Raw genomic sequence first — 19,855 nt, 5'->3', positions numbered from 1 at the left:
GGATAACCGGCAGACCCTTCATCATGATCTGTCTCATCAGGTTTCCTTTGGTGTGGCGTCTGCCCTTTAGAACCCCCACGGAACGCCCACCATAGGCTTGTTCCCCATTCTGGTGCTGTTCCCACCAGCAAACCCTTTATGCATGAACGCTTCATCGTCCCTATCGTGGGTGGTCTGCAAGGCCTCCATCCCTTTTTCTCAGGTCCCCAACAGTCAGACTGTCAGAGTTGTCTATGTCCACGGGGCCGGCAGTCCCCAGCCAAAACAGTGGGAGGATGGACAGCAAAACCTCAGTGCCGGCCACTCGGCTTTTGTGGGTTTCAGCCAGGGCCCAGGTGTTATTTTAGTGCCACTCCAGTGTTTAATTTGAGGATATGTGTGGATCAGAAGGAGGGACCAAAACATTATTTTTTTTTTCCCCCTTGGCCAAGTGATTAAATTTGAAATTCTAAAAAATGCACAGCCTGGTCCAAAGCTGTGTCCAATTGGGAAGTAAGAAATGTCCTGAAAATCCCTCCCAGGCCAGAGACCTTTCTTCCTTCACTGCTGCCCACCACACAGGACCGTCTCCAGTGGCCATCACCTGGGCTGTCTGTGGCTACTGACCAACCGGGAGCCCCGTGCCTTGAGGCTCTCCTTCCCTGCTGGAAAGGGTACGCGTCCCCTTCACCGGAAGGACATTCTACAGGGTTGTCTGATTTCTTACAGCCTTGAAAGCACCATAACCAGTAGCCGCTGAGCCATGGCTGAAGGGGAAATCACAACCTTCACCGCCCTGATGGAGAAGTTTAATCTGCCTGTGGGGAATTACAAGAAGCCCAAACTCCTCTACTGTAGCAACGGGGGCCACTTCCTGAGGATCCTTCCAGATGGCACAGTGGACGGCACAAGGGACAGGAGCGACCTGCACAGTAAGCACCCATCCCTCTTGCAGCCTCCTGCCTTCCTGGTGTCTTTCTCAGTCAAGGAGGCGAGTGGGGAGGCTGTCTACATATGGGTACCCTTTCTCTGCCTGACACACTCAGAAGCTTGTGTCCAGGGTCTAGGTGAAGAAAATAACACATTGTGAGAGGTCCAGCCTAACTAAAGGGGTCCTATACCAAGTTTTAAAAGGGCTCTCTGTTGTCCTAACGCAACTGCTTTGAGAGCAGATATGGCTTCCACTGTTCAACTGCTGTGGGTTTCTGGCACTAGTGAAGAAAGGCCTGGCTCCCAAGGCTGGTGAGGGCCCTGCCTGTTCTCTGACAGGACGAGCCACAAGGGGCAGAGGAGCAGTGAACCCTTCACAAAGACCTGGGCTCAGTTTCATGGTCACGGACTCTCCAGCTTATGCTCCCACCAGGCCTGATCTGTGAAATCCTAGTTCATAATCATAGTCTTACACATCATAAATTATGCAGCGCTCACTCTACGTATCACGCAGATGGGGCTGTGGTAACTGGGAGGGGTAAAGTCATTCTCCATACCCTATAGAAACTGGAGAGCGGGAGCAGTGGGAGCCAAAGGCTCTCTCTTTCAGGCTCTCCTGCCAGCTTAGCCCTCAGATGGTGTTGATAAATTGAGGTATGACTTGAGGGAAAAGAATCTCCGTGACTCTCTAAGAATAAAAACCTCTTCCTTCTGCTTTAGTACTTCTCACGGTGGTGTGTCTGTTTGACATTAGGTGTCTGGGCCCTTTTGGGTTGTTATCAGGGAGTCCCTGAGACCACTGAGGCATTAGCTGTTGTGGAGAAGCCAAAAGTCCTAAGTTCCTGCTTAGAGAGTCAGTGATCTGATGGGTGAAGCACACTGCGAATCAAGAAAAGAAAAGTGTAGAGGAAACCAAGAGATGCACAGTAACAGCAGAGGTGGAAAGTGAGGTTCTACAGAACAGGCTGTAAAATGGAATGCAAAATACTGACCTTGATGTGATTTACCAAATAGTCTTAATTAGTCATGTAATATGCACCAAAAGTTGCAGGCTGTAAGCAGAAATGACCACCTCAGTGGTGTTCACTCTACTTTTAAATGCAAAGGTCCTGGGGTCGGAAGCTGCCATCTATGAAGCAGAAGGCAATCTCTTCCTTCCCACTCACCAGGCATACCCTTGAGATAAAGAGCAGGAAGGCTGGTGTTGGGCCTTCTAGCTGCAGGGTCAGATTTTTGGGGGGGGTTGTTTTGATAGCTTGTCTTCAAGTGGGCCTAGTGAACGCCTTGTATTTGATGAAAACTAGGTACCAGAGTGAGGCAAAAAGGACTCTGTTTAGTACATTAAACATATACATGTATATAAGTAACATCTACTGTGAACAAATGGACTTAGATTGTAGTCCACTGTGTGAGGCAAGCTACACAATTTGTGTGATCTACCCCATATAACACAAGGGAAAGAAGCTTTGATTCCTCCAGGATTTTAAATGTTTCTGATAAGTCTTACCCATCTTCTGAACTACTGGGAATGCTCTCTGGTGCTCAGAATCCCTGGGGAAAGACAAGCATGATACCGTGTTCCTCAGGGTTAGGCTGGCTTTTCTGGGACATCTTGAATTCTGGGAAATGAGACACTACAGTTAGGACTTCCAAGTACTGGAATTTCTATACAAATGGCATTTTATTTCATTGTTGTCACTCCATCATTAATACTACTGACTGCATTCCGGGTATATAACATTCGGACAACTTCTGAAAGTGCTGTGGATTCAGCCGCCTGACCTAGGACATCAGGAACCCCTGGAATGCAGCACAACAAAGCTGTAGGAGTGGGTGTGAGGAGGTCTACATCCCAGTAATGCTGGAACAACTGTTTGCCAAGTGAACCTGGGCTATAATTACATAATCTTTCTGGCCTCACTTTCCTCACTTGTAAGATAAGAATAAAACAACTTGCCTCGCTGGTTTCTCAGGAGGATTAAATGAGATGATCGAGTTAAAGTCCCCGGCACAGTGCCTGACTCATGGGAACAGCTCAGTACAATATTGCTGACATCATCATCATCACCTCAAAGCTTCCAACTATTCAACTCAGCAAGTGGAAATACAGTATAATATTTGAGGACCTTCCCTTCATATTTTCTGTAATATTATCTCCCAGGAAGGTCAAGAGTCTAGATTCATGTTTTGATTCAGGGCCTGTCTGGCAACATTCAGAGTTGTGTTCACCTATTTATTTACTCCAGAACTAAGAACAAGGGCCAAGGGGGACAGAAATCAGAGTTAAGTGGGGTGAGTGAGCAGAAATCCATCTCTGTACTTATCAGTGCCAAGAGGACAGGATAATGCAGATACTCGCCCCAGACTCAAGGGGCCCTAGATCTGGAGTCAGAAAGCTTGAGTTCATATTCTTGCACTGTCCCTTTCTAACTGGGACAGCACTGAACAATGACCATTTTCCCCATTTTGCATAAAATGCTCTGCAAAATAAACGTTAAGTTCCCCCGCCCGAAGACCCTTCCAATCACCCCTCCTGTCTAGAAATGTAGATGTCTCCAGTGTTCCCAGCTGTCTAACCTTGGGAATAATATTGAGACTCAGCTTCCTCACCTTGGGGAATGGGAACAATGACACTGCTCTGTGTGTCTGAAAAGGCTGAAAGGTCTTAAACGATCCGGCAGGCAACAGGACTCTCTACACGCTGAGTGTACTTCTGTCGCCATCTACTGCCCAGTGGTGGTACTGTCACACACCCTCTTCATTTCACAGATTATTTTGAATCAGAATCAATCTGGACAGGGCAGGGTCAGAGAGAGTAAATGACCTTGGTTTACTGATTAGCATGGTCCGGCAAGGGGATGGTTTCTATTCCTAGATCATTAGTTTGAGCATGACTAGAGATTGTGGTCACAGGCACAGAGCCATACTCTAAGACTTCCGTCAGGAAGAATATATATGAAACCCAATCAAATATTGAAATAAATCTACATAAATCATACCAAGTAGAACTGCATGTCTTCCAGCTCTACAAAGCAAAAAATAACTCTTCTTGTGGCTTCTCTTTGTCTGCAACCAGCAGATCTGCCCTGGGCAAAACTGGAGTGTTTTCAAAACTTATCTTCTTCCTACTTCCAGGAGAGTAAGTTTCCAAGTACCTAACACAAGGCCTCTCTTGGAGTAGTATAAACCTATGACAGGTGTTTGTGCACTGGCCACTGTAATGTAGGCCTGAGTAAAACGTTCCCAAAGCTCCTCAAATCACAGCTGTAAGCAATGATCCATACAGGCTTTGAAGATGTTATAACGCCATTCTAGGAAAGCCAGGAAACATCAGAGTCAAGATCTGCAGACCACGAGACAAGGCAATGGATGTTAAGTTGCAAGAAGGTTCATGGGGACCCCTATGGCTTTCCTTTGGGACATGGGCAGATGGTGGCCTCACCTTGAGAGGGAGGATCCTGGAAGAGGAACAGGCCCAGGGAAAGATGACCAGTTCCATTTCAGACACAGAACATTTGAGGAGTGCCTCTTGTGCCATGCATATTTCCCTGTAGTTATAATCACACTCACTTGTGTGAGTATTTAATGCTTTTTGCCCCCACTAGGCTCCCTGAGGATGGGGACTTTGTCTGTTAGAGCTCAACAATCCAATTTTGTGTGTAGTTCATTGACTGGCACTTGGCATAGTACCCAATAAATATGAATTTGATGAGTAAATGAATTGTATTGGTGGCAGATAAATTCAAGTTCAACAACAGATTCAGTAAATACTTATTGAGCACCTGATAAATGCCAGGTATTGTGTTAGAGTCCTGCATTTCCACTTAACCATAATCTCACAAAGTTATGAATAATCATCACTCTGTAGACACTGAGCTAATAGGGCCTGTGATCACTCAGTAAGTGGGAAAGTTGAAAGGGGTCCATAGCTGCTGCTTCTAAGGAAGCTTCCTCTTCTAAGACTCTTTTCATATACCACTACCACCCCTGACATCAATAAGATGATGGTGGTTTCCCCCCAAGAACTGATAAAATAAACATACTGGAGGGGCACCTGGGTGGTGGAGTCAGTTAAGTGTCTCACTCTTTGTTTCAATTCAGACTCCTGGTTTCAGCTCAGGTCATGATCTCAGGGTTGTGAGATCGAGCCCCGTGTCAGGCTCCACACTCAGCACGGGGTCTGCTTGAGATTCTCTCTCCCTTTTCCTCTGCCCCTGTCACTTGTGCTCTCTCTCTCTATCTCTAAAATAAATAAATAAATCTTAAAAAAAAAAAGAAAGAAAGAAAGAAAGTACTGGATTCACACAGCCTGTCATGCGGATCAGAGAGGTGTAGGTGCAGCTCCCTGTTCATTAGTTCCTTGTCCCCCTGGGGAAGTTACTTCCCCACAGGCCTCTGTTTCTTCATTTTAAAAACAGTTCCCATGTCACAGTAAAGGAGGAACCTTAAAAGCATCATATAGCAGGTGCTCAAAAAATGTTATTCACCATCATCATCACTTCTAGGCTAACTTAACCTTCTTCCTGTAACCATCTGATCTCTGTAGGTTGTTAAGTTAAATGAATGTTAGCCTTGCTCACGGAACTTAGTCTTACTCTTCAACTCGGTGTTGCCAGGACCTTCTAGGTTTGGAGCTCTCATGGCCTGGAATGTAGGAAAAATGGGCCCAGGCCCAGCAAGCCCTGTCCTGTCTAACTTCTCTGGCAGAGAGAGCGAACTGTTGTGGGCAGAGCAAGAAGGGGCTCCATGTTCGATTCTGCCCTTCCTGCTGCACCTTCCTCTCAGGCCAAAGGGGACATGATTTGTTCCTCAATGGGATGAACACGTGAATGGTAAATGGAGAACAAGTTTGTGAGCATCCCAGATCTGCAGCCTCTGCTGTGACCCACACCCCCTTGCTTTCCCAAGCACACAAGAGGCTGTGTGGGGAGCAGGATTACTGGCACTGTTCACCGCACAAATGGAAAGGTTCCTGAGCGAAGTGTGTGCCAATCAAATATTTATAAATCAAACCACATCCTAAAGGTACTAAGGGAGTTCACTGGTCAGAGAAATGGTACTTTGCAGTCCTTTATAAGGGCAGACTCCTCTTAAGTAAAATCCCTCCCACCTCCTTGTTTTGGGACCGTGCAGTCTGCAGTTTGTCTGCTATGACTTGGCACCTCATGGTAAGGACACTTGGCTCCCCACTGGCTTGTGCTGCAAGTCAAGACAGCTTTTCAGATCACCAGGGTGGGCACAACTGGGCCCTGTTGGCAGAAGCCAGTGAGCAGGGCCAGTCTTCAGGCAGAAATGCTCCCCCACCCCCTGCGGGCTGTTCCCACCTTGGTGAGATAGGATGCCAAAGGTCTCCCTGCCCTTCATCCCACTCACCCTTTATCTGTTATGCAGAAAAATCTCTAGAAAGACTTTTTTTTTTTTTTTAATATCACATAGTCCGTGGACTATATCGAAATTTTCCAGGGATCTTTTTTTCAGACCCTAAAGCAGAAGCAGACACCTTTACACATTCTAAGAAAAGTCTTTTTCATACATATATGTATTCCAAACCACTGGAATTTTCTTTCCACAAATTCACTTTTTTTTTTTTTTTTTAAACTTCTCCATCTTCCTCTAATGTTTTACGGAGCTCGGCTTGTGGCTACACTTTAATTATAAATGCCACTGACATAAAACAACCTCACTGAGTTCTGAATGAGGCTGACCTCACTTTGAGTAAACACGGCAAAGGACGGGAAGTCTCCGACCCAGAATAAACTAGGCACGTAATCTCTTTTGGCCTCTCTTTGGAGAGCAGAGGTGGAAAGTAGGCTTAAAGGCCACGGGCATGCTACCAGAGCAGAACCTCCCTCTGCACTCATTTGTGCCCTGAACGCACCAGCTGATATCTTATCTTTAAAAACTTCTAGGGGCAGAAGAGGAAGACGTGAGGATGGCTTGGGGTGCGGAACCATGTGCAGGGCCCCAAAGCTCCCTTTGTCTTGGCAGCTGCAGGCTCTTGGCACCTTTTTCTTTCTTTCTATCCTTGGAAATAAGAATCATGTATCTTCCTGTGAATAAAAGTACTGCTAAGAGCTAATGGAAGGCACCGTGGAGAAGAGAACACCAGAGATACAGGCAGAGCTCTGGCAGAAAAACAGGTTAGACTGCCTAGTTTGGGGCTGGCACGTCCCCCCAAAAGCTCCGGGTTCACCTTTATGTACACTCCTTCAAGCAAAAAGCCCCGTGAAGGGATTCAAAGTGTAAGCAGGGGGGCAGGGAGGAGCACGATCCACAAAGGTGGAGATTACCTTGATCTTTAGTTTTGATAAAGAACACATTCCTAGACAGCACAGCCTTCTGTGCTTCCCAGTTTCTACTGGGCACATGATGGTCACAAATCCACCAAGCAAACATAGCCTGTGTATAAAAAATGTTATACTGCTTTGTAAATTTGAATTTCTCTAGGAAACTGATGTCTAGCTAGAGTACCTTTAAAAAAATTGCTGGTGAGAGGCAGAGAAGAGGCCCAGCTGGGGGCAGAGAAGGCAGGAGTCCCAGGCAGGGGCAGAGCTGGGCAAACTGGGGAACCACAACAAAGAAATAAAAAATAAATAAGTAAAATAAAGCGACAAATTAAAAAAAAAAAGTTGTTTAATTAAAAAATGCTTCCATTTCTCCTGATAAATCGAAAGTGGAACAATAAGTACTCTATGGACTAATTGACTTGTCTCATTTTTGAAAAAGTACTTGCCTTTTCATCCTGGGAATGGGTTAGAGCCAAGGACCCTCCTATCTCAGACAGGAAGTCCTAAATTCCTGCTCAGGATAAAGAAAAGCTGCTTCTTCCTGTTCGTGCAGGTGTTGGTTAACCTGGTGGAAGGTGATAGAAAAGGAAACTGAGCAGAGAACGGGGGAGCCCCAGTGCCCCCTCATCCCTGTCCTGCTTCATTAACTTTCCTGGCTCCATCACCCCCTAAGAAGACTCACCTTCATGGACACCTGTGCTTGGGTCTGCAAGGGGCCTGGGTCAAGCCCCAGTGGTCAAGAGCAAGCAACAGGAGCCTTGGCCAGCTCTGAGTGTTTGCGCATTGACTAAGAGCTGAGCTTTATACAACCACGATGTCCCCGAAAAGAAGTCCACAGTCACCAGAAGCCCCACCACTCAGACCGAACCAGGGTCACCCGATGGCTGGGTCTGCCTCAGAATTGTGTCTTTAACAAAATGAAGAGCTAGGACAAAAGAGAGGTTCCTCCCACTGCCCTCTGCAGACTCAGCCCTTCTCCTCATCCTTCCCAGGGCAGCAACTGGTAGGAATTTGTTCTGAATCTAAGGCACATTTTCTCATTTTACTCCCTATATATTCATGAACTATGCACACTGTTTTGTGTTTTATAAAGGATTTCATCAAGGATTTACTATATTCTTTTGCAATTTGCTTTTTTCACTCTGCATTATTTTCTGCTTTTCTTTTTTTTTTTTTTTTTTTTTTTTTTATATATATATATATATATATATATATATATATATATATATATTCTACCTAATACATATGTGTATGTATCATAATACTATTTAATACATATGAGAGAGAAAGAGAGTTTCTGCTGTGGGTGTTGCACTTGTGTTTGCTTCTAGCTGAAAAATGAGCGGGGTTTCTCAAGTGGGCATATTTACCATCACAGGTCTGAGCCCCCTCGGCTCCCAGTGTGGGGTCCCTGTGTGGCATGGGGTGCAGTTCTCAGCATGCCAGGGATGGATGGGCAGGGAATGTGTGTGGACTGAGCAGCTTCCAAACCCTGGTGCTGTTCTGAGAGGGAGGAGCTGGTGCTGGGCCAGGCTGTGTGGTCTCCCCTCCCCTTTCGGAGCCCCCTTTCTCACACGCCCTCCTTCCCGCTCCTCCCGGGCAACAGCTGCCAGAGCTGGAGGTTGAGAAGAGTGGATGAAGTCACTGGAGGGAGCCGGACACCTCGTTGGTTCCACGAGCAGCCTTGGCTGGGTGTTACTCCTTCCTGCCAGGCCCGCTCGCAAAGGATATATGTTTAGGAAACTTAGCCAGAAAGAAATCCAGTGAAAATGAGCTATGAAACTTGGACATCCTGGAGAAATAATATTTACAGAGGAAACTCTTGAGACGAACTCTCACCAGTGCAACAAGCCTGGCGTTGGGGCTCATGGCCAAGGACCGAGTCCTGTGCCAAGCAGCTCTGGCTCATGGTTACCTCCGTGAGGCCTTCGTGTGGCCATCATGGGAGTCCACAGACAACGAAGCTGACTCTACCTGCCCCCCACCCCAGAAAGACGAACGGAGACTAAGGAAGGCAGAGAACAGAAATGAGCTAGGAAATGAAAATCTTTTTAAAAACACTCCTTGCTGATAATGATGTGTCAGTGTAGGTCCATCACTTGTTACAAATGGACCACTGTGATGGGGGTGCTGATAATAGGGGCTGCACACGTGTGACAGCAGGGGACACAGGGGAAATCACTGACTTCCCTTCATTTTTTCTGTGAACCTAAAACTGCTTGGAAATATAAAATTCATTTTTTTTTTTAAATCTTCCTTGATTACACAAAAGGACCTGTCCTTTGGGATTTCTGTAGCACCTATAATGTGTTTGAATAAATATCTATATAATGTGTGGGCAGGTGGAAAAAGTCCCAGCAGCTAACCAGGAGCTGCAAGTGGGATACTGGATGACCATTTGCCATCTTATACATCTTGTCTGACCTTGAACACAAGAGGGTGCAAGAAAAGAGAATTTGGCTGGATTTGGAGTCATCTTTCCCATCACTGGAGCCCAAGGTGTTGTCTTAAAGAGAAGAAAACACAGGATACTTGCAATACTCAGAGCTGGGCCCTGGTCACAACGTTAAATGTTGGGTAAAACATGTCATCAGCGAGCTTCAGTCTTCTCACCTATAGGACAAAGTCACTGCCACCTTCCTCCAGACAACGCTGGGAAAAGCAATGGAGTCACTGTAGCTCAGTGGAAATGACAGTGATGGTCCTGGGCCCTCTCTATGCATTACATCATTGAATCCTCAAAACAATTCCATGAAGCAGGTGCTATCATCATGCATAAGGCAACAAGAGCTAAATAACTTGCCCAGTGATCACACAGCTAATACACAGCCATGCTAGAATTTGAATTCGTGTGGTTTGATTCTGGAACCCATACTCTAATTTTATACTGTTTATACCAGAACAGAAACTAGCACGACGCCTGGCACGCTTAGGTGATCCCTACACAGTCAGTCCCTTCCCTCGGTCTCTCTTAAACATCAAGATTATGCCGAGAAAATGGCAGAGAAATATATGTAAAACTTCTCTGAAGACCATAAGAGCCAATGAAAGCACAAAGTGCTAAAAAAAACCCCCAATTTTATCAACATATTATTCATATACCATAGAATTAACCCACTTATGGTGTACAACTTGATGGTTTTTTTACATATATATATATTCATAGACTTGTGACTATCTCCACATTCAATTTTAGAACAATTTCATCCCCTCCAAAAGAAATCCTGGATCTCTCAACCGGAATTCCCCCTTTGTTCTCCCCACCTTCCTCCTCAGCCCTGGCTACCACTCATCTATGTCCCATCTCTATGCGTCCATCGACTCTGGACATTTCACTTAAATAAAACCATACAATATATGGTCCTTTGGGACTGGCTTTTGCACTGAGCATGTTTTCAAGGCTCATCCACGCTGTAGCACGTAATAGTGCTCTGTTCATTTTTAGGGCCGAACAATATTCTGTTGCATGCAGCATTGCTGTGAAAGGTATTTACTGCTTCATAGACTCTTAGAGCTGGGGAAAACTTTAGAGGCTAGACACAAAGGCTTGCCCTCTTACTGATAAAGAGACTGTGGCCTCTAGGCTAAGGAGCCTCGCCAAGGTCACCCAGAAGCCTGGTGGGAGAGCCTGGAATGCTCAGCTCGGTCCCTCTTACTTCATTCCACAAAGCATCACTGGAGACACAATTCAAAGTGCACAGCTTACTGATGATGGACAGCAGGTTCATCTCTGCAAATATTGGCCTAACATTGTCCATTAGACAAATCTATCTTGGCTGAGCCAGTGGGCAAGGCCCAGCGGGAGGGGCTTCAGATCTACGGACAACCAGATAGAGAAGATCCCTGCTCTTTCCCCAGGTACACATTCTCCTGGGGAGGCAGAAACAAAGGAGCAAACGCCTAAATGACAAAAATAGGTGTTTGCCACATAAAGTGCCACAGAGGAAACAAAAGACTGAGAAAGAGGACGATGGGGGAACTCAGGTGGCACTGGCAGGGACAAGGCTGTGTATAGACAGTTGTGGGGGCCTTGGTGGGAAAGGCCTCCCTGAGAAGGGGGCATTTAGGCTGGGGCCCGGATGAGGAGAAGAACCAACTGTGTCAACATCAGGGGGAAAAAGGTGCCAGACAAAGCGTCAAGCGTGGGCAGGAATCCTGAGGTGGGAGAGAGCCTGACGTGTCGGGAGAGTTAAATGGGTGGGGCGGGCTGAGTGAGCGAGCAAGTGGTGTGGTGTGAGGCTAGAGGGGAGGCCCAGATCATGATGGAGGCCTTCTGGCCTGTTCTCTCATGACTACCCTCTTGGACTAACCCAAGTCAGGAGGACCCGTGGGAAAGGAGATCAGTGGCTTCCAGTTTCCTTCCTGTGAATTAGATAAACTGCACTGACCACAGGAAGCTAGAGGAGACCCGAGTCTCTGTAGCAAACACATCCAAGGACAAGAGAACCGCATCTTCAGTAAGGGTGAGTAACTATGTATCACTCTTGGGATGAATCAGAAGATAAGGAAAACAGAAGGAAATGGGAAAATACAAACATATTAATAAGGAAGTGGTTAAATGATTATGGTACAGCCACGTAGTAGAACGCGGAGCAGCTGGCTGATAGAACTAGGTTAACTCTTTCAGTGCTTAACTGGCAAGATCTCTAGTCGGTTGTTAAGCAAACAAACAAAAGAACAAGGTACACAGTTATGTGTGTATCATACCACTGGTGTTAAAAAATAAAAAAAGCAGGAAGGATAACATGTATTTCCCAGATGTGCATAAAAGCTCTCTAGAAGGGTACACATAAAATAGATCTAGGAGGGGTTTACTCATTTATCTCTGCCTCTCCCCAGCACCAGAGAATGTGTTCTGGGAGGAAGGACAAGTGTCTCATCTGTCCTGTTTATCACTGTATCCCCAACAGTTGCACCTGGGAGGCTGGGGGACAGAGACAACAGAAGGAACACTCTGTCTCCTCTTACACGGTTTCCAAGTTTGAAACAGGTGAATGTATTTCCTATTCAAAGAAATTAACTAAAGCAGGAAAACAAGGAAAAGCAATGAGGGGTCTCCAGCTGCCAACCAGAGCCCCATGTTCCTTCTAGCCCACCCTGCCCCCCAGCCTCTGACTAAGCCGACCCGTAGGGAGACCAGCTTGTCCTCCCGGAGAACGGGGTGCTCACTGGTCCTCAGCTAGATTTTTTACCCCTAGTCATCACGATGGTTGTGACAGTCTAGTCACCAAAGACATCATCTAGAGAGCCCAGAATTAATTTTGCTTCTCAAATGTGAGCCATCAAAGGATCTTCCCCCTCGAGAGCCACTAGGAGAGAATGAACAAATGAAGAATTATTGAATGGCTGCTATACTCCAGATAGTGGTCCAGCAGTGGGCAAGGCTCCTTAGGGTATTAACCAGTGTAAATGGGGAGTCTAACTCAGAGGAACTCAGGTCCTTGGCCTTGGCCTCATAGTTTCCCAATAATTCCTTGTTGTGGGGGCCGCCCTGAGCATTGCAGAACATGTCACAGCATCCCTGGCCTCGATGTACCATTTGCACTGTAGCCAACACAGCCCAAAATGTCCCCAGACATGGTCAGATGTCACCTGGCGAACATCACCCCAGGATGAGAACCACCATTCCCATCCCTGCATTTCCAGACATCCACTTTGTGTTCCCGAGGAGAAGCCAGGGTTCCCATCAGCCTCTGTCCCAGCTGGGCTGCCACAGAGGCTGGCCGTTGACTGAACTTCACAGTGGGAGTGTTCCCTGAGTTTCAGATGCACTAACCGGTCCAACTTCCTGGGACCTCTCTGTCTGGGAAAAAAACGCTATGGGATTTTTTAAAATAACAATCTGTCCACAAGAAGCTCCCACGCCGAACAGGTTGGGGCCCTAAAAAGCCCTCCCAAAGCAGGTTGCTAATTAAAGTGGAACACAGTCAGGCTGGCCAGCTGGCCACTCTGCAGCACCCAGGGAAGTGAACGTCTCTTCCTCCCATGGTGATTCCCCACCAGGAGGGGGTAGAGACAGAGGAAGAGCATGAGGGGTCATTCTGTAACCAACAGGGGGATGGCAGGCACGCCCATCATCATCTCTCCTTCTCTCAAGAACATCATTCCCAAAGGGCAGCTTTCTTTGGAGGGCAAAGAAAAAGGAACTGTGTTTCTATGTTTTGATTACTGTGAGGTTCATCCTTGAGGGCACTGAGAAATGAATGAGCAAAATTTTCCATGGCTAACTGTCCTGGCCGCCAGGCCCTATCGGCAAAGGTTTAGTGTTTATTTACTTTTGCTCGTGTTATTTTTGTTTCAGTTCAGCTGCAGCTCAGTGCGGAAAGCGTGGGGGAGGTGTACATAAAGAGTACCGAGACTGGCCAGTACTTGGCCATGGACACCGATGGGCTTTTGTACGGCTCAGTAAGTATGAGGCTGACATGCTTCCGGACACGGCCAAGGTTTGAGGTTTCCAGAAATCGTGTTACGTTGAGTGATGCAAACTAGAAAGCAACAATTAGTCTCTGCTTGTTGTTTTTTCCAGCAGGATTCCCACCCTCTACCCTGCCTTATTTTAGGCGCAGGCATGAAAGAGTTTCTTGTGGTGCTCTCTCAAAATACTCAAACATACTATCGCCTGGACACAGAGGAGACATTGATTGAAATTTCAGTAACTCCTCAGTCAGTCATTTCAGAATACCTATTCCCACTGCATTCATTCATTCCCACAATGTTTCTGGAGCAACACCATAGGCTATGTGTTCTCTACGCTTCTCACAAAAACTGTAGAGCCTAGACTCCAGCGTGCGACTCGTCATCCAACAAATATTTAGCAAGTGGCTCCCATGTCTAAGGCCTGAAGGGAGGTGATGATGAATGGGCCACATGTCCTTGAGAAGCACAGTCTCAGAGTTTATTCAGGAGCTAAAAATCTTCCACATCTTCTGCTCCGACCCTCTCCTTGGTAATGCTTTGCACGGGTTTGACTCAGTATATGTATCAGTCTTAAGGAGAAAAGAAAAGAAACAGTATAATTTTGCCCCTGTTGGTATCTCTGGTAGAAGATTTAAATGGAAAGAGAACTAAAGCCAGTGGGCCCAAGGTTTGAAATTATTTCCACATGTCAGTGATCCTTTCTCTATATCTTAACAATTGATCATTGAGGCTTGGCCAAACCCCTTTCTTCCCTTTTATGAAGATGTCTACAAAAAGGCAGCTAGTAGGGGGTTTTGGTCTGAACCTCTCTTTAACTTACATCAAACTGCCAAGGGGCAGTGGGCACAGAAGACTGCCTCTTGAAGCTGTAACTTCAGGCAGGGTTGGGAATGTGAACACAGTTTGGTTTCTCATGCCGCCTACTAGGGGTCAGGAGACGACACTGTCAGAGCAATGAGCAGCCTCCTGTAGGCTGTTCACTGAAATATGGATCAAATGGGGCCATTTTAAAGGGTTTGGAGATAGGCAGTAGCTGTTACATAGAAAGCAGATTTTTTTTTTTAAGGTGGTTTTTCTTCTTGGTGATAAAATCAATCAACTGATCAATCACTGAATCTCAGACTCAAAACTGAAAATTTTCTGCAACTTTGGCAAGTTACTTGCCTCCTCTGAGCCTTGTCTAAAATGAGGCTAGTAATGGGTGGTGACTGTCACATAGAGGCGTTAAGAGGGGTCCGAGAGAGTGCACAGAACCCACCCACCGATATTGCCGACACGTGTGAGGTGCCCCATCAGTGAGAGCTAGAAGACGAATAATAAGTTTATAAATCCCTTTTCCTCATTATTTTCCAGGTTATACTTATAGTTTATGGCTTTTCCTCTTTTAAATCCATTTTGTCATTTAATATAACCATCTTTTACTTGTATAAAAATACTGAGGGAGAATCCCCAAATCCAATTTCCTCTAGGTTCCCACCATAGTCCTGGCCATCCCCATACTTCACCGGAAATATTCAGAGGGTAATCTTAATATATCATATCTGATAATTTATATATTTCTCCACCAATAATGATAAGTTCTAAAATATCTCTGAGTTCTGCCTCACATGTCTAACCAGTTTTAGGTGTTAATCCACCCTGGTACAAATTTTTATGCCTGGGGAAAGGACATGTTATTTTAGAAAATAAGTTGAAAGATTATATATCAAAATATTAATATAGTTATCTCTAGGGGTGATAACCATCCAATGGTGTAATATGTGAATGCCTGTCTTATCCAGATTTTCTACAGTAGGCCTATGTCACCCATATAGTGGGGAAAAAGAGAGCTAAATATTAAAAAAATCATCTTAAAAATAGTTATGAATCAACTATTAATCTCCAGGCCCTTGGCATTGCACCAAATGCATAACAACTACTGACAAATCCTGGTGGAGGGACAGACGAAGTTCCGTGATGCGGCCTGCTGACTCAGCCTGTGACTCAGCCGCTCTGTGTGTGTCAACTGCTCTAGTGTAACACAGACGTCAGGTGAGGGACGTGGCTGTCCTCAGCTTCGTCACAGAACACAGGCCTGACGCCCACTGAGGGGTGTCATGGGGGACCCTCCCTACACAGGAGTGAGCAACCCACGCAGGTCCACCACTGCCCACCCCCTTCCACACCCGGCAATATGCATCGAACACTAATGTCTGGATAAGTTCCTGCAGAGATAGCAAGAGTCACCCAATCAGATATTACCCTTATCTCCCATCTTGTTCTAAAAGGATCCAAAGTGTCTCACCCAGATGTCACTCCACTAGACTACAAATGAATAAGGAGCAGGAGACTTCCTGTTCCAGAGTTCCTTACAAACCAAAGGGAACTTTATGGACTGCTTTCCACACTCTCAAGAAGCAAATGAAAGTCACCACCTAGCTGGAGAGCACCTATCCTCCGCAAGACTCTGCGTCGGCTGGGTAGATGCAAGGCTGACAAGTTTCCACCTCTTCCCTCAGTGAGGCTTACAGCTACATACACAAACATGCCCATGAATAAAGAATGATGAACAACAAGACTGGAAACCACCAGGAAGGGCATCACCCACCACTGTGAGTGAAGAGATAATACTAGATCACGTGACTAGGAACTGGCACAAAGTTGATATACAGCCTATATCATTTATCTTCAAGTATAACAAATGTATTAGAAAATCCTGATGAAATAGGAAGCCAAATGCCTGGGGTCCTTCTTACCACATTCTAGCAGATGAATTCCAAGTAAAACAGTAATTGTTGGTAGCTATTTTTCAAGTAACTGGACTATTTAATATGTCCTAGTGATCTTTTCATATTAATAAATTGGCAACTGCACTGGATTCCACTGCATGGGTGCGCCCCTAGCCACTTCACCAATCACCTTTCCATAAAGATGTAGGTTGCTTCGAGTGTGTTCCCATTATACCCAGTACTGCAAAGACCATCCTTGAAAATAACGTTTTATACTTGCTCAACTATCTCCTAGGGCTCAATTCCTACAAATGAAATTGCTGGGTCAAAGGTAATACATATTGCCAAACTACCCTGAGAAAATTGTCACCAATTTATCTCACCAACAGTGCACAGAAGTGCCTATGTCCTATGCTTTCACAATACCAAGCATTGCAATTTTTTTTGTTCTTTGCAGATATTATAGCCAACCTGTTATATTATTTTTAATTTGCATTTTCTTGTGAGATTGAATGTTTTCATAGGTTTCTTTCCCACTTCTTTTTAAAAGCAGTGATAGCATGCCATTTTGCTAACATCATCAGTCTCTATCCATATGGCCTTATCTATGTCCCTCCGTGTGTACATACGTAAAGATATGTGAAAGTATGTTCCATCAACTGTTAGCAGCCCTTATACCTGGGTGGGTGGCTTTGGGGTGTTGTTGTTTTATTTTAATTTTTTCCTTCTTTCTTAAAGTAAAGTTGTGATTTTTAAAAGTACAATTCTTTAAAAAAAAAAGGACAATTCTTTGTATGAGTAGATATTTTTTATACATAGGAAAAAATAAAGCTATGTTCAGTTTTTAAAACCTTTAAGTTACAGAATAATGTTTTATGCTTAAGACACATTTTGTGCAAGTGTTTATATCCCAAACAATGTTAACATAAAAATCCTGATATTGTTAGTGAAAGTTGCCAGGATATAAAATAATATTAGTAGGTTGTCATTTATTTTTCAAGTCCAAACTTAAAAATCCCCACCACATCACAGTTTGGTTTTACCAATTTTGGCCATTTTTCAGGGTCATGTCTATGTGCCAGCCTTTAGAGACGAAAGGCTCAGCCCTGCTTTTGATGTGCTACGGCTGATCATTCGGGACCTCCCCAGCAGGGAACTCCAGGGTCCTGAGGACAGCAGAAGGAAGGGGAACTTGCAAAAACAGTAAATGAATTTGAAGGCTCACTAGGTGCTGGGTTCTGTTCTAAGTCATTACCATTACCACTTCCCTCAGAAACAGGTCCCATTATAATCTCGCTTTTCCTGAGAAAGAAACCAAAGCACAAAGAGACTCCGTAGACTGGCCCCAGGTCACAGTGGCTAGCAGACAGAGAAACCACACTGAAAACCAGTCACTAATAATTCTCCTCTCTCCCGTCTTATCTTTTTAGCAGACACCAAATGAGGAATGTCTGTTCCTGGAAAGGCTGGAAGAAAACCATTACAACACCTACACATCCAAGAAGCACGCCGAAAAGAATTGGTTTGTAGGTCTCAAGAAGAATGGAAGCTGCAAACGCGGTCCTCGGACTCACTATGGCCAGAAAGCAATTCTGTTTCTCCCCCTGCCAGTCTCCTCTGATTAAAGAAATCTCTTCTGGGTGCCGACCACTCCAGAGGAGGCTGAGGGGATCCTCACCCAACTGACCCCAGATTGCTCCCTTGACCATGGCTGCACTAACCCCTGGCCCACAGAGCCTGAATCTGTAAGCAATGCGCTTCTAAATGCCCCGTTCACTTTTTTTTGCAGAGCCTCTTAGCCCAGCACAGTTTGGAGCAGAGGGAACAAATTGCTTCTAGGGGCCAACTGGCTGGTCAGTCTGGGTGTGTGAATGTCCAGTTGCCTCCGGGCACCTGCTATAGGCTGAGCCTCTCAAAGCAAAGGTGTGGCCAAATGAAGTGTGTTCAGAGGCCTGCCATGTGGGTCATTAGTAACTGCATACAATTCCCTCTACTGAGTAAACTCTGTTGGTGATTTCCCCAAACATCTCGCATGATGCCCTTTCGTCCTTTCAGTTCCCCACATATATTAACAGAGAAGTTTATGACTAGGTTAGGGGAAGGCAGTGTTCCATGAGTGGAAACTGGGACAAAGAAATCAACCCCCCGCCCCAAAGAGAAGGGACTAAAATGGCAAATGGAGATTGGGTTCTGGTGGACAGCTTAGGAGGATGGGCTCTCAATGCAGAATTAACAAAGAATGGGAGGCTTAGTCGCAAGAAAGCAGAATACATCCATAGCTTTGGAAGTCCTTATGATGCCTTGACTTTCCCAAGATTATTTGGGAGCAGGAAGCCCCAGGATGATGTCAGACGGGCAGCATAAGAAGTGGGCTCTTGATAAAAGCGAAAACATCCAATGTTGGTAAATTCATTTGGGTCTGGAGTGTGGGAGTGCTGAGAAAGAAAGGAAATGTGGGCTGAGGGGATGCTTTCCTAGAAAGAGGTAGATTCCAGAAGTGAGGAGGAAAGAGAGACGGACACCATGACTTGTGCCCAGTCCCCAGAAAACAGAGGAACTGGGGTCCCAGGCAAGACTTAAAAATCACAAGCGGACTGGGATCGAGTGTAGATTCTGGGGCAGTGGGACTGGGGTGCAGTCTGTATTTCTAACATGCCCTGGGGACGTCAGGGGCTGCTGCCCTCTCCCCCACCCCCACTTTATGTAGCAAAGTGCTGAAGCAAAGGAACGTGGCTCAAGCCCCCTGACCCTCTCTTGCCTCCCCCTTAGAAACATACACACCCTGAGACTTCCTGAGCGTTTAGGCAGCACCAGCAGCAGTGACGCTGGTGCGACGGATCATGGATTTAAGGCGCTTTGGCCCAGTGGCTATAAAATACCCATTTAGAAGAGATCCAAAAGCATACTTCAAAAATGTTAAACCCTCACCAACAGCTTTTCTCAAGAGACCATTTGTGTTACGATTACTTGTATAAATATGCTTCCTGCTTAAAGTAAACTTGACCCAAGTGGCTAGCAAATTAGAAACACCATTCATCTCTGACATATGATACTGTTGCCATGTAAAGGCCCTTAATAAGCCATTTACATTTACTGTGAGACTGTATGTTTTAGTCACATTTAAAAATATAGAGCTCAAAAGTCAGTTAACTGATTAGCATTCAGCCACTGAGAATAAAATAACAGGCTATGATGTATAAGTTCTTCAATTATCTACTACTTATACTATACTTACCTATAAAAAGAGATTGTACTTCATTTTCCATTGTGCTATTACCAATTTTCCTTTGAAAGTGGGGACTCTGAAGCAAAGATATAACTGTGGATAAAAACTGTTGAGAATATTAGCTCATGGTATAAGAAATTGACATGACTAATGGAAAAATAATTCTTTACTAACTGAATTGTCATGTTTATGATGGGGGGAAGACAATTTGTGAAAGTTCAAAGCAACAGTGCAACTGAGGAACTGAACTAAGTTCATACTATGGTTCATAATATCATTCTGCATTCAGAAATTTTTGTTTTTGTAAC

The 19,855-nt window shown here is 45.3% G+C and overlaps 1 protein-coding gene across 2 annotated transcripts; it reads left to right on the top strand.

The window, feature by feature from the left end:
* The first annotated feature begins 708 nt into the window (after positions 1 to 708).
* LOC111156955 (fibroblast growth factor 1) lies at positions 709 to 18,339 on the top strand. 2 transcript variants are annotated; one of them, XM_022518129.1, is made up of 3 exons: positions 709 to 911; positions 13,498 to 13,601; positions 17,752 to 18,339. In XM_022518129.1, the coding sequence occupies exons 1-3, from the start codon at positions 743 to 745 to the stop codon at positions 17,944 to 17,946; spliced, it is 468 nt and encodes a 155-aa protein (XP_022373837.1). In that variant the 5' UTR covers positions 709 to 742; the 3' UTR covers positions 17,947 to 18,339. The 2 variants fall into 2 exon arrangements, with proteins under 2 accessions (XP_022373837.1, XP_022373838.1); XM_022518130.1 differs by having other exon boundaries at positions 743 to 911; positions 17,755 to 18,339.
* The last annotated feature ends 1,516 nt before the right edge of the window (positions 18,340 to 19,855 follow it).

Source organism: Enhydra lutris, unplaced genomic scaffold (genome assembly GCF_002288905.1).
Source record: "Enhydra lutris kenyoni isolate GAN:26980312 unplaced genomic scaffold, ASM228890v2 scaffoldscaffold50, whole genome shotgun sequence".
NCBI lineage: Eukaryota > Metazoa > Chordata > Mammalia > Carnivora > Mustelidae > Enhydra > Enhydra lutris.
Note: the sequence above shows the minus strand (reverse complement) of the source record. Positions and strands in the feature narration are given on the sequence as shown.

Bases quoted from the DNA above. Each gene is read 5' to 3' on its own strand.
- LOC111156955 (XM_022518129.1), top strand. From the start codon at position 743: ATGGCTGAAGGGGAAATCACAACCTTCACCGCCCTGATGGAGAAGTTT. The intron at 912-13,497 runs GTAAGCACCCAT...TTTTTGTTTCAG, and splicing joins GGACAGGAGCGACCTGCACA to TTCAGCTGCAGCTCAGTGCG. The intron at 13,602-17,751 runs GTAAGTATGAGG...TTATCTTTTTAG, and splicing joins ATGGGCTTTTGTACGGCTCA to CAGACACCAAATGAGGAATG.